General features: G+C 40.4%; 1 protein-coding gene across 1 annotated transcript in view; it reads left to right on the top strand.

The window, feature by feature from the left end:
- Nucleotides 1-13,316, top strand: part of LOC140151211 (DNA mismatch repair protein Mlh1-like) — a 32,580-nt gene that overhangs the window by 1,563 nt on the left and 17,701 nt on the right. The window contains exons 2-8 of the mRNA XM_072173468.1: nt 259-417; nt 1,183-1,273; nt 4,526-4,624; nt 5,563-5,636; nt 6,173-6,245; nt 7,019-7,153; nt 7,341-7,429. Of these exons, the coding sequence (XP_072029569.1) occupies nt 305-417; nt 1,183-1,273; nt 4,526-4,624; nt 5,563-5,636; nt 6,173-6,245; nt 7,019-7,153; nt 7,341-7,429 (674 nt within the window). The 5' untranslated portion in view covers nt 259-304. The remainder of the gene's footprint in view (nt 1-258; nt 418-1,182; nt 1,274-4,525; nt 4,625-5,562; nt 5,637-6,172; nt 6,246-7,018; nt 7,154-7,340; nt 7,430-13,316) is intronic.

Below are 13,316 nucleotides of genomic sequence, written 5' to 3'. Positions count from 1 at the left end.
AGATCAAATGGAAAAATAGGGGGTCTTCGGGTGACAGATCATGTGTTCGTAAAAAAATATGGGGTCTTTGGGTGACAGGTGGGAGCACTGCCCCCCGGTTAAATACATCCATCTATTGTGAGTTGGAATAGATAACAGTAATGATTCCAGCATTTTTTAGTAAATTGTGCATATTATGGCTTTTAAAATAGACAAATATGTTCATCTCTGGTTTAATTTAATAATTTTTATTCAATTAACTGTGTTCTGATTTGTCAGATTACTTCATCTACAGCAAGTTGACATGGTACCGTGAACCAAACAAATGGTGATGGCGTCTGTTATTCGTAAGCTAGATGAGACAGTTGTGAATCGTATTGCTGCTGGGGAGGTGATCCAAAGACCTGCCAATGCACTCAAAGAAATGATTGAAAATTGGTTTGTATAATAGGGAACAAACACAAAGATCAATGAAGTTCTAATGGTAAATGGATAGGCAACTTGTGACCCCTCCCTTCCCATCTGTAAGTCAAAAGAGGGCCAAACATAACATCATGAGATGTATTGAGAACAGTGACAAAAAATGTATTTGTCCCTCTGTAACTAGTTTCTGTCATAGAGCTAGCTTCATTGATCTTTTTGTTTTAGATACCAGTCCAGATGTAGATGACCATTATAGTCATCTATAACAAAAGTCGCAATCTGATGACCAGGTCGCTATCAATTTCAATAACCCTGTACGGTACCAATAGTAGTGTCAATACTGGGTGAATGCCCCCCTGCACATATCACTGACCCTACCCTACAAGTAAATATGGATCAGGGTTATGATTCTCTAATTGGTTACACCACCAACATGCTGCATTCTTATTTAGTGGGCGTGGTCTAGCTTGTAAACACAAAATCTGATTGGACAAGACTTATTCTGTTAGAAGCCAACAACATCCACCTAGCATCCACTGATAACAAAGAATGTTTCACCTCAAATATTTCTATTGATTTGTACATGGATTAGTTTATTCAGAGTTACTTTTTTATTCTGTGGACGAAAGAGATCATTGACAATATTACATTACCTACGAAAAAATGTGTCTGTGACAGAGATTTCTAAACTACTTGTTCTGCATGTTCTGGTTTCATTGAATTGGAGAATGAGAAACAAGACCATAATAGATGAGATAATTGTGTGTGTTTTCTTACCAGCTTGGATGCCAAGGCAACCAGTATACAAGTAACTGTCAAATCAGGTGGCCTGAAGCTGCTTCAAATACAAGACAATGGAACAGGGATCAGGGTAGGTCTGTAAATTAAGTTTATTATGAAATATTAGGACATGTAGTGCATATATCTGGTCTTCTTTGAGATTGAGAATGATTATGTGATCAAGAACATGACCAAAGTGCTAACATGATGAAAGTAAATTAAATTAAACTTCAACACTACTTGTTTATTTTCGCTTACCGGGAGCGCTTTCGAGGAACTTCCTCGTCATCAGCCGATGTTGTTGGCTCTGATGAAACATGCTAACATGATGTTTAGTATTACTTACAAACACAATTTGGCAACACGGGAACAGGGAGGACGGGTTATTGTAGTTGTCTTCTCACTCACTTCTCACCACTGCAGCCCAGGTTCAATTCTAAAATCTAAAATTGGACCTCTTCCCATATCCCTGTCCCCTAAAGTCTGGTTGACATCTCTTGAATTTAGCAGCCTCTGAGCACTAGTGGGCTTTGCTTGTTTTAAAAAGTTTTAAAAATAAATTACACATTTCATTTCTGAGGGGATGAGTAAGCTAGTTTGTATGTGGGTGAGTGATCGAGTGAGTAAGTGGGTAGGATGGATGGGTTTCACAGCAGCGAGGGGCCTGAAGCTGTGAGCTTACATAATAGTACAAGGTTGAAAACAGGTTGGCCATAGACACACACATTACAGCGCAGTTCCCTAACTGGTGTAAGAGTTAATGGGGTCACCAAACTTTCATTCACGTAACTTGGTGCAAGGTCAGTCAGACCAAGTATTTTAATATGCAGACATGACATGGGAATTTAAATTCATTCTATACAGACATTAATAATTTGTTATTTTTCTATGATACAATATTTCAGCTTTAATATATTCTGACAACACAATACATGGGAGTCTGGAGTTAATTATCATATATTGTTTATGAAAGTTGAAAATTAAAATGTCCCTGTGGTTGTCGTCACTCGTTGGATCGCTGGGACAGTCATGATCGGTATACTGATACTGACATGGCGACTACTACATAACTATTAAGTCAGGTTGCATAAATTACCTTTTACTCTGTCTGTCCTGAGCTTTTCTTCACTGATATTTGCTCATAATTAATACCTTAAGTAGAATATTCCAATATCAAAAATAGCTATTATTGACCATGCAACATCCCACTGTAATCTGCCATGGCCCATGCATGTCTGCTGCCCGGGTCTGCTGAAGTAAACAACACATGGACAGCGTCGCTTCATGCAAGGCCTTCTGTCGAAGGTGAACATTTTACATCCATAAATTCACAACTTGGAAATATTTCCTGATGTCAGATCAAAGTATTTTTATCCTGAATTTCCTTAGTGTACAAAAATGTAGGCCATCACATCGGGGTTATCATGATCATGATAATTGAAAGTGCAATATCTAAAAATAGCCTGACATCGTCTTCCAAGCACTGTATACTTGTAGTCTCACTTGCGCACATGTTTGGATCCGTCTCTTACACAGATTATTTAGCGTCAGAAAGTTGGTTGGTTTTCAAAATTCTACCAAAAATGTTGAATTGTGAATGATTAAAAGAAGCGTTTGGGGATCTGAAAGGTCTAAACAAGTCATTGCCAGGTGCTACGTCATCTCATTAAAAAACATTTCTACCCACGCCTGGTATTATAGGAATATAGTGCTTGATGATTTTATACAGTATTTCAATGGGCCTGGTTCCCGGCAGCATGCACTTATGTAAGCTTACGTAACTTCACAGCTTCACGCCCCTCACTGCTGTGGATGGGTTTGTGGGTGATTAAGGCAGCTGTGTACTCTCAGACATGCATGTAGGAAAAGTGCCATAACTTTGTAATTATTTACGCAAGACATATAAAAATATACATTTTTATGAAGGCAAGACATCAATAAATCTTAATATAAATACAGATTTGGGGTAAAAACAACAATTATGAAGAAAATCACAAAAAAGCGAGTTTTTGGCAATATTTGTTAGGTACATCATAACAAAAAAACACTCTTTCCAAAATATTTTATTTTGTTTTTAGCTCAATCTTGAGGCTCCATTCCAAAAACTTTTTTTTAATTTTTTTGATTATGGCCTTATTTTTTGAGATATTGACCATATAAGGCATCAAATTGAACTTTGTAAAATTCACAAACGCTTATTTGCACAAAATGATGCCTAAAATCGGAAATAGACCAAAATATAAAAAAATGAGAAAACCGTTTCTTGAGTCGATCATGCTTTTTACGATGATCATATTTGCTTACCTATAGACCACTTGACATGTGACGTCATTGCCCGGCAGTATGCGCACGCATTATGGTACTTTCCATTGTTCTTTGCCCTGCAGTGTGCGTGCGCATCGTAGTCTGCTCAGGGCATGTGTATTTTAAATCTCCCACCACATTTCATATAGTCCAAGAAAGCCATTGAACAGTGAAGCGGTTCGTTCGGGCATATCGACAGACCAATCCCTCGCCTTTGTTGATAAACAATAATGTAAAGTGGTCTATAGATGCTGTATTTATTGAGTTATCGTAGTACCTAAATCGTCATTTTACCGAGAAAATGAACATTGAAATAATGGCCGCTTGAAGTTTAAAGTGGTCACATTTTGCACTTTCATCGAATCTCACAGGAGAATGCGGCAGTTTTAGTTTTGTACCTATTATTACGTGAACATCGGGTAAATCCACAGCCCCTTGAGAAGTTTGAGCGAAATCCATTCATAACTTGATATTTAAATCGGGGGAAAGAACTTGAAAAAACCCACATTTTATCAACTAAAACGGAGCCATTTGACCGCCAGGTTTTTGTGAAATCAGTGCTTCCGCTGTGCTTCCATAAGATGCGCCACAGCATGCAGATAAGCGTCAGCGTGCGTAAGCGATGTTGTCGTTAACAAATTGCGCGATACGCAACGCGATTCGTTGTTGCGAGCGTGTACACTGCTGGTACAACAAAGATTTTCTTTCCTTTTCAATTTCAAACACGAGTGGAATAGTGAAATAAAATCCATAATATATTGCAGTTGGAGTTTACAAATCTGGATTTTCATTCCTTGTATTTATAAAAAACATAACAAAGTACAAACATATCAAAAAAACTCAATTTTGAGAAAGAAACAATGTCTAGAGTGCACAGCCGCGTTAAATGAGTAATTGAATGAATGATGTGCAAAAGAATGGGAGTAGCCTCTCTTGGCCTCTTCATAGTAAATAAAGCATCTATTTCTATTATATCATCATTTGTCTATCTCTGCAATGGAGGATTCATTTTTATGTGGATTAATATTGTAAATTTCAGAAAGAAGATATGGATATTGTTTGTGAGAGGTTTACTACTAGTAAGCTGAGAGAATTTGAAGATCTGAACAGCATTGCAACATATGGATTCAGAGGGGAGGTAAGAGTGTGTGCTCGGGCAGGAGCTGGCGAGGGCGTTGTAATCTATCCCTGCTCAGTCAAACATGTTATTTGTCAAACAAGATTTGTGAGTCTGAGCCAAAACCAAAATGTTTGTGTATATAAAATATGATGCTTGCGCATACTGCCAGGCAATGGAAATTGTGATTATGCGTGCGCATACTGCCAGGCAATGACGTCAGAAGTCAACTCACTTATATGGTTTACACCCATATACTTCTATTTTGCCCAAGGCTCCCGCTGGACGCAAGTTGATTCAGCCCAAAAATGAGTGATTATAAGCTTACCAAATTGGTGTTTGCAATGATCCTATTTTGTAACTTAAAAAATAACATTTCACATCTCGATCGTGCATATATTAATATTAAATTAGCAACAGACCAATCAGTAATCAGCATTATTGACCTTATTTTGTAGTCTTCTACGCAGCCAGTTTGGTTACTCTCCCTCCATGGAAACATTTTGAGGAGGGAGCGGAACCAAACTGGCTGCGGTGGAGACTATGTATTTTGCAAACAACTTCCGGGGGTTAAGTCTGACTGTCAATGGAAATTCTTCCGGCAAGGCCACATGTGAAGCTTATTAAGCTCAAAACACGAGAGCGAAATTACATTTCTTAATTATCGTACAGAGTCAGCAAGTTTACATTCACGTAATTTGTTATTGAGAATAACATTTACATAAATCTTTAAAATCTCATCAGAAAAATGGAAGGAAATAAGTCAAATATTTGCATCAAACTGAGACAACCAGAAGCCTTGTAAAACGTACGGACGCACAAAAATATTGTGGGACGCACATTTCCCAACCAGGTTTTACAGTTGTGCGTCCGATCGGATGCAGAGTTTTTGAAGGCTAGCGGGAGCCTTGATTTTTCGTAAACATTTATTTGGTTATACAATATTTTATCTTTTGCAGGCTCTAGCAAGTATAAGCCATGTTGCACATGTGACAATTACAACAAGAACCCTAGATGCCAAGTGTGCATACAAGTGAGTTTGCAGTTTGCTCTGAAATGTATCTTTCTGCATTCAGTCGGGTGGTTTTTATGATGCACTAACTAGCAATCTGTCTTCAACTGATCTTTTAGAAAAGTAATGGTGAAAATAAACAACCTCAAAATTGTCTGGGTTGTAATTGGTAATATAAGTTGAATTTTATCCAGAGTCAAGCTTTCAAATACTTTTGGGTCAGCCATTGGTATATTTTGCAATTTTTGTCCATTTTGAGCATGTGCACAAAAGCATGTGCCAATCACACTTGGTATATAAGTTGGTGCTGTGCCCAATGTTGTGCGCATCAATTCTATATCGATACTTCATACACTCCTGATGTGGCAGCCAATCAGAAAACAGAAGAATATATATTCATATTATTGTGTCGTTTTTCTCTCAGCAAGTATTAAATACACAGTTATTAACATATAAAAGATGTTATGAGTTACCACTATCATATGCCAACCAAATTGTTCATATGTTTCTTGTAGCAAAAACGTCACATAATATGCCTGTCAATATGTTTCTTTCAGGGGAGGTTACCTAGATGGTAAACTAAAAGCTCCAGTTAAACCATGTGCAGGCAACAAAGGGACACAAATATCAGTAAGTCTAATATATTTAAAAAGTGGGCAGTGAACCTGGTGCATCTTGAACACATAACATGATTGGCACCTGATGGTTAGAGTACTCATCTTTGGTGCATAAGGTCACAAGTTCAATTCCTGGTGGATCTGTGGCAACTTTTTGGGGTATTGGCGTGGAAAAAAATCTGAATGTAATAGCAGCATCCCTCCATATTGTTCATTTAGAATTATAGGTAAATACTCATCCTTCAGAAATAAATCAGAGGGCTTAAATTTAACTTATCCTCGTTTTGGTATTCAGATGTAGGCCAAGTTGTATTTTTAGTTTCCTACCACATGAAAGTCATTCATTTTCCATTTTGATGGGTTTTGTTATAAAGTTTCTTTGAAATAAATATAGATTTTGTTTGGCAAGAAATTTGTTCCTGGTTACATCTTTAAGAATGAAATCAAAATCCAATGCCCAGTTTCAATATTTTAAGCATTTAAATATGGATGGTGTATGATATATCATGTTTTCTACCTTGCATTAAGCTCATCACCCAAACATTTTTATTCAAAGTTTTGAGTTTTTTTCAATTCCAATTTGGAATCTAAAAGCCAAAAAAGAGAAAAAAAAGAGAGACTTTTGTTGTGGGTACCACCAAACTACCATGTTTTTATTCATACCATCTAAACACACATTTCCGGCCTAAACTTTCACTTGAGTTGAGAGAAAAATACAAGCTTTCATGTGGGAGGATAACATTGTCAATCATTTTACCTGATCTCATTATATTATTACTATTATAGGTTGAGGATTTATTTTACAATGTAGCAACTCGTAGGAAAGCTCTTAAAAGTCCAGGTGAAGAACATGGCAAAATAGTAGAGGTAGTGAGTCGCTATGCCATACACAACGCCGGGGTTGCATTCACACTGAAAAAGGTAAGAAATCATGGGCAATAGTTTTTAAAATAAATAGCCTTTTTGTATCTGATTAGTTTTGAAGTTGAAATTTAGCTGGGCTTCATATTTAATTATGAACCACATAATTCTAGTTGCTTCTGTCATTTATGTGTTTCTTTACAACAAGTCTGAAATGAATATATCAACATTTCTTCTCTTTTTGCAGCAAGGTGAGAGTACTGCTGATGTGAGGACACCACAGAATGCTACTATAGTAGATAACATCAGAACAGTGTTTGGCCCCTCAGTTGCTAGGTTAGTATTCATGCTACTATAGTAGATAACATCAGAACAGTATTTGGCCCTTCAGTTGCTAGGTTAGTATTCATGCTACTATAGTAGATAACATCAGAACAGTGTTTGGCCCATCAGTTGCTAGGTTAGTATTCATGCTACTATAGTAGATAACATCAGAACAGTATTTGGCCCTTCAGTTGCTAGGTTAGTATTCATGCTACTATAGTAGATAACATCAGGACAGTGTTTGGCCCTTCAGTTGCTAGGTTAGTATTCATGCTACTATAGTAGATAACATCAGAACAGTGTTTGGCCCTTCAGTTGCTAGGTTAGTATTCATGCTACTATCTATCTACTATACTAAAATAATAGCCGTTGTCTGTGTGTCTGTCCGGCTATGCGTTTACCGTGCTTCAACACATCGAGCGAAATTTCGGATATGCATAGGTGATGGGAAAAGCATGTTGACCGGTGGTTTCAAGGGACCCCTCGAGGTCAAAGGTCATCAAGGGGGGAAAATACCCCAACTGGATAGCAAAAACAGCAGCAAGTGGATACAAAGATGTGTAATGGGCAACTCTGGACAAGTTTCATTCAGCTTTTGGCTCTTTGCCCAAATTGAAAATGCACTGTAATGTCTACCCAGAATGCATTGCTGCAAAGCTACAGTATTGGCCTTGCAGCAGTATTGGGCTTGCAGTATATAACTTGCAGTATATTGCACAACCAATTGTCCGATCGGGCTCAAACTTGGTGGATGGAATCCTTGGTGCGAGGGGAATATATGCCCAAAATAAAATCGAGGTCAACCGAGGTCAAAGGTCATTACGGAGGGGTCAAATTTCAAACTTTGTCCGATCGGGCTCAAACTTGGTGGGTGGAATCCTTGGTGCGAGGGGAATATATGCCCGAAATGAAATTGAGGTCAACCGAGGTCAAAGGTCATTACGGAGGGGTCAAATTTCAAACTTTGTCCGATCGGGCTCAAACTTGGTGGGTGGAATCCTTGGTGCGAGGGGAATATATGCCCGAAATAAAATCGAGGTCAACCGAGGTCAAAGGTCATTACGGAGGGGTCAAATTTCAAACTTTGTCCGATCGGGCTCAAACTTGGTGGGTGGAATCCTTGGTGCGAGGGGAATATATGCCCGAAATGAAATTGAGGTCAACCGAGGTCAAAGGTCATTACGGAGGGGTTAAATTTCAAACTTTGTTCGATCGGGCTCAAACTTGGTGGGTGGAATCCTTGGTGCGAGGGGAATATATGCCCGAAATGAAATTGAGGTCAACCGAGGTCAAAGGTCATTATCTATCTATCTCTACTACTAAAATAATAGCCGTTGTGTGTCTGTCCGGCTATGAGTTTCGCCAGGCTCGACGATCGGCCCAATATTTCGGATACAGATGGGTACCAGGCATGCGCTGTTGATGGGGAGGTTTTGGAAAGGCCCCTCAAAGTCAAAGGTCATCTCGGGGGGAAAATACCTTAAGTGGATAACAAACAACTGGATAAAAATAATCCAGTAGACGATTCTCAACATGTCTCAAGTTGCCCAAGCAGCGTGGTGCCTTTATGGGTGAATAGGTCATTCATTTATTCATTCCTGGAGTATTGCCAGAGACCACAAGGGACAAGAGTTATTTTACTTTCAAAGAAATAATGTACATGTATCTGCAGTAGCTGCAGGTACCACACAAGGCTCCCTACTGGAAGCAATGGAGTAGAATATGGGGGATTCCCCAATATGTTTGAAATTGCTGATATAAACCTTCAAACAGTATGCCATCATGTTGCTGGTGCTGTCACAGCTTCAGGGCCCTCACATCTATCTATCTATCTACTATCTATCTATCTATACTAATAAAATAATAAGCGGTCTCTATCTGTCTATCTGTCTATCTGTGTATCTGTGTATCTATCTGTCTGTCTGTCTGTCCGGCTATAAAGCGTTTACGCGCACTTGACGCATCGTGCTGAAATTTTGGATATAGGTAGGTATTGGGAAAAGCATGTTGGCCATGTGGTTTTGAGGGTCATCGGAGGTCAAGGTCAAAGGTCAAAATTTCAAACTTTGTCCAATCAGGCCCAAATTTGGTGGGTGGAATCCTTGATAGGAGGGGAATATAATGCGCGAAATAAAATCAAGGTCAACCGAGGTCAAAGGTCATTACGGAGGGGTCAAATTTCAAACTTTGTCCAATCGGGCTCAAACTTGGTGGGTCGAAACCTTCGTACGAGGGGAGCATGAAAAACATTATATGGAGGTCATCCGAGGTTAAAGGTCAAAGGTCATGGATTTCAAACTTTGTCCTATCGGGCTCAAAATTGGTGGGTGGAATCCTTGATGCGAGGGGAATATATGCGCAAAATACTAATAAAATAATAAGCGGGCTGTATCTGTCTATCTGTCTATCTATCTGTCTGTCCGGCTATGCGTTTACCGTGCTTGACGCATCGCGCTGAAATTTCGCATATAGGTAGGTATCGGGAAAAGCATGTTGGGCATGTGGTTTTGAAGGTCATCGGAGGTCGAGGTCAAAGGTCAAAATTTCAAACTTTGTCTGATCGGGCCCAAACTTGGTGGGTGGAATCCTTGATAGGCGGGGACTATAATGCGCGAAATAAAATCGAGGTCAACCGAGGTCAAAGGTCATTACGGAGGGGTCAAATTTCAAACTTTGTCCGATCGGGCTCAAACGTGGTGGGTCGAAACCTTTGTATGAGGGGAGCATGAAAAACATTATATGAAGGTCATCCGAGGTCAAAGGTCAAAGGTCATGGATTTCAAACTTTGTCCTATCGGGTTCAAACGTGGTGGGTGCAATCCTTGATAGGAGGGGAATATGCGCAAAGCAAAATTGAGGTCAACCGAGGTCAAAGGTCATGTAGGGGCTAAATTTAAACTTTGCCCTATTGGGCTTAAACTTGATAGGTCAAAGGTCATCTGGGATCAAACAGTATCGCTCTCATGCCTGTGCACTCACAGCATCTGGGCTCTCACAGCCGCAGGTGCACTAGTACTAATAAAATAATAAGCGGTCTCTATCTGTCTATCTGTCTATCTATCTATCTGTCTGTCCGGCTATGCGTTTCGCCGCGCTTCAACGCATGGCGCTGAAATTTCGGATATAGATAGGTATTGGGAAAAGCATGTTGTCCATGTGGTTTTGAAGGTCATCGGAGGTCAAGGTCAAAGGTCAAAATTTCAAACTTTGTCCGATCGGGCTCAAACTTGGTGGGTGGAATCCTTGATACGAGGGGAATATAATGCGCGAAATAATATCGAGGTCAACCGAGGTCAAAGGTCATTACGGAGAGGTCAAATTTCAGACTTTGTCCGATCGGGCTCAAACTTGGTGGGTGGGATCCTTGATATGAGGGGAATATATGCCCAAAATTAAATCGAGGTCAACCGAGGTCAAAGGTCATTACGGAGGGGTCAAATTTCAAACTTTGTCCGATCGGGCTCAAACTTGGTGGGTGGGATCCTTGATACGAGGGAATATATGCCCAAAATAAAATCGAGGTCAACCGAGGCCAAAGGTCATTACGGAGGGGTCAAATTGCAAACTTTGTCTGATTGGGCTCAAACTTGGTGGATGGAATCCTTCACATGAGAGAAGCATAAAAAACATTATATGGAGGTCATCCGAGGTCAAAGGTCATGGATTTCAAACTTTGTCCTATCGGGCTCAAACTTGGTGGGTGGAATCCTTGATATGAGGGGAATATATGCTAAAAACAAAATTGAGGTCAACCGAGGTCAAAGGTCATCTGGGGTCAAAAGTGTGTCTATCATGCAAATGGTGCCCTAATAGCTACAGGGCCATTACAGCTGCAGGTGCACTAGTACTATAATAATCATAAGCTCTGTCTGTGTGTCCGGCTATGCGTTTCGTCGTGCTTTGCCGCATCGATGTGATATTTGGGACATGGGTAGGTGCCAGGAAAAGCATGTTGACCGTGTGGTTTGGAAGGTCATCGGAGGTCAAGGTCAAAGGTCAAAATTTTGAACTTTGGCCGATCGGGCCCCGATCGGGCCCAAACTTGGTGGCTGGAATCCTTGATACTGAGGGGAATATATGCCCAAATAAAATCGAGGTCAAGCGAGGTCAAAGGTCATTACGGAGGGTCAAATTTCAAACTTTGTCCGATCGGGCTCAAACTTGGTGGGTGGAATCCTTCAGTATGAGGAGAGCATGAAAAGCATTATATGGAGGTCATCCGAGGTCAAAGGTCAAAGGTCATGGATTTCAAACTTTGTCCTATCGGGCTCAAACTTGGTGGGTGGAATCCTTTATACGAGGGAATATATGCATGAAACAAAATTGAGGTCAACCGAGGTCAAAGGTCATCTAGGGGCTAAATTTAAACTTTGCCCTCTTGGGCTTAAACTTGATAGGTGGAATCTTTTCGTATGAGGGGAGCATGAAAAAATGACACCGAGGTGTCAAACAGTATCGCTATCATGCCAGTGCTCTCACAGCATCAGGGCTCTCACAGCTGCAGGTGCACTAGTACTAATAAAATAATAAGCGGTCTCTGTCTATCTGTGTATCTATCTATCTATCTGTCTGTCTGTCCGGCTATGCGTTCCGCCGCGCGTCGACGCATGGAGCCGAAATTTCGGATATGGATAGGTGACAGGAAAAGCATGTTGACAGGGTGGTTTTCGAAGGGCCCCCTCGAGGTCAAAGGTCATCTAGGGGGGAAAATACCCCAACTGGATAGCAAAAGCAGCAGCAAGTGGATACAAAGATGTGTAATGGGCAACTCTGGACAAGTTTCATTCAGCTTTTGGCTGTTTGCCCAATTTGAAATGCACTGTAATGTCTACCCAGAATGCATTGCTGCAAAGCTACAGGTGCACTAGCATTAAGAAAATAATGAGCTCTGTGTGTTCGATGGCAATGCGTTTCTCCGCGCTTCGACGCATCATTCCGATAATTTCGGACATAGATGGGTACCGGGCGTGCGCTGTTTACCGGGTAGTTTTGAAGGTCATCGGAGGTCAAGGTCAAAGGTCACAGATTTCAAACTTTGTCCGATCGGGCCCAAACTTGGTGGGTGGGATCCTTGATAGGAGGGAAATATATGTCCAAAATAAAAGCGAGGTCAACCGAGGTCAAAGGTCATTACGGAGGGGTCAAATTGCAAACTTTGTCCGATCGGGTTCAAACTTGGTGGGTCGAAACCTTCATATGAGGGGAGCATGAAAAACATTATATGGAGGTCATCCGAGGTCAAAGGTCAAAGGTCATGGATTTCAAACTTTGTCCTATCGGGTTCAAACTTGGTGGGTGCAATCCTTGCTACGAGGGAATATATGCAAAAACAAAATTGAGGTCAACCGAGGTCAAAGGTCATGTAGGGGCTAAATTTAAACTTTGCCCTATTGGGCTTAAACTTGATAGGTGGTGGAATCCTTCAGTATGACTGAAAAAAACAAAAAAAAAAATTGCACCAAGGTCATCCAAGTTCAAAGGTCATCTGGGGTCAAACAGTATCGCTATCATGCCAGTGCTCTCACAGCATCTGGGCTCTCATAGCCGCAGGTGCACTAGTAGTAGATAACATCAGAACAGTGTTTGGCCCTTCAGTTGCTAGGTTAGTATTCATGCTACTATAGTAGATAACATCAGGACAGTGTTTGGCCCATCAGTTGCTAGGTTAGTATTCATGCTACTATAGTAGATAACATCAGGACAGTGTTTGGCCCATCAGTTGCTAGGTTAGTATTCATGCTACTATAGTAGATAACATCAGGACAGTGTTTGGCCCATCAGTTGCTAGGTTAGTATTCATGCTACTATAGTAGATAACATCAGGACAGTGTTTGGCCCATCAGTTGCTAGGTTAGTATTCATGCTACTATAGTAGATAACATCAGAACAGTGTTTGGCC

Source organism: Amphiura filiformis, chromosome 4 (genome assembly GCF_039555335.1).
Source record: "Amphiura filiformis chromosome 4, Afil_fr2py, whole genome shotgun sequence".
Classification (NCBI taxonomy): Eukaryota; Metazoa; Echinodermata; class Ophiuroidea; order Amphilepidida; family Amphiuridae; genus Amphiura; species Amphiura filiformis.
Note: the sequence above shows the minus strand (reverse complement) of the source record. Positions and strands in the feature narration are given on the sequence as shown.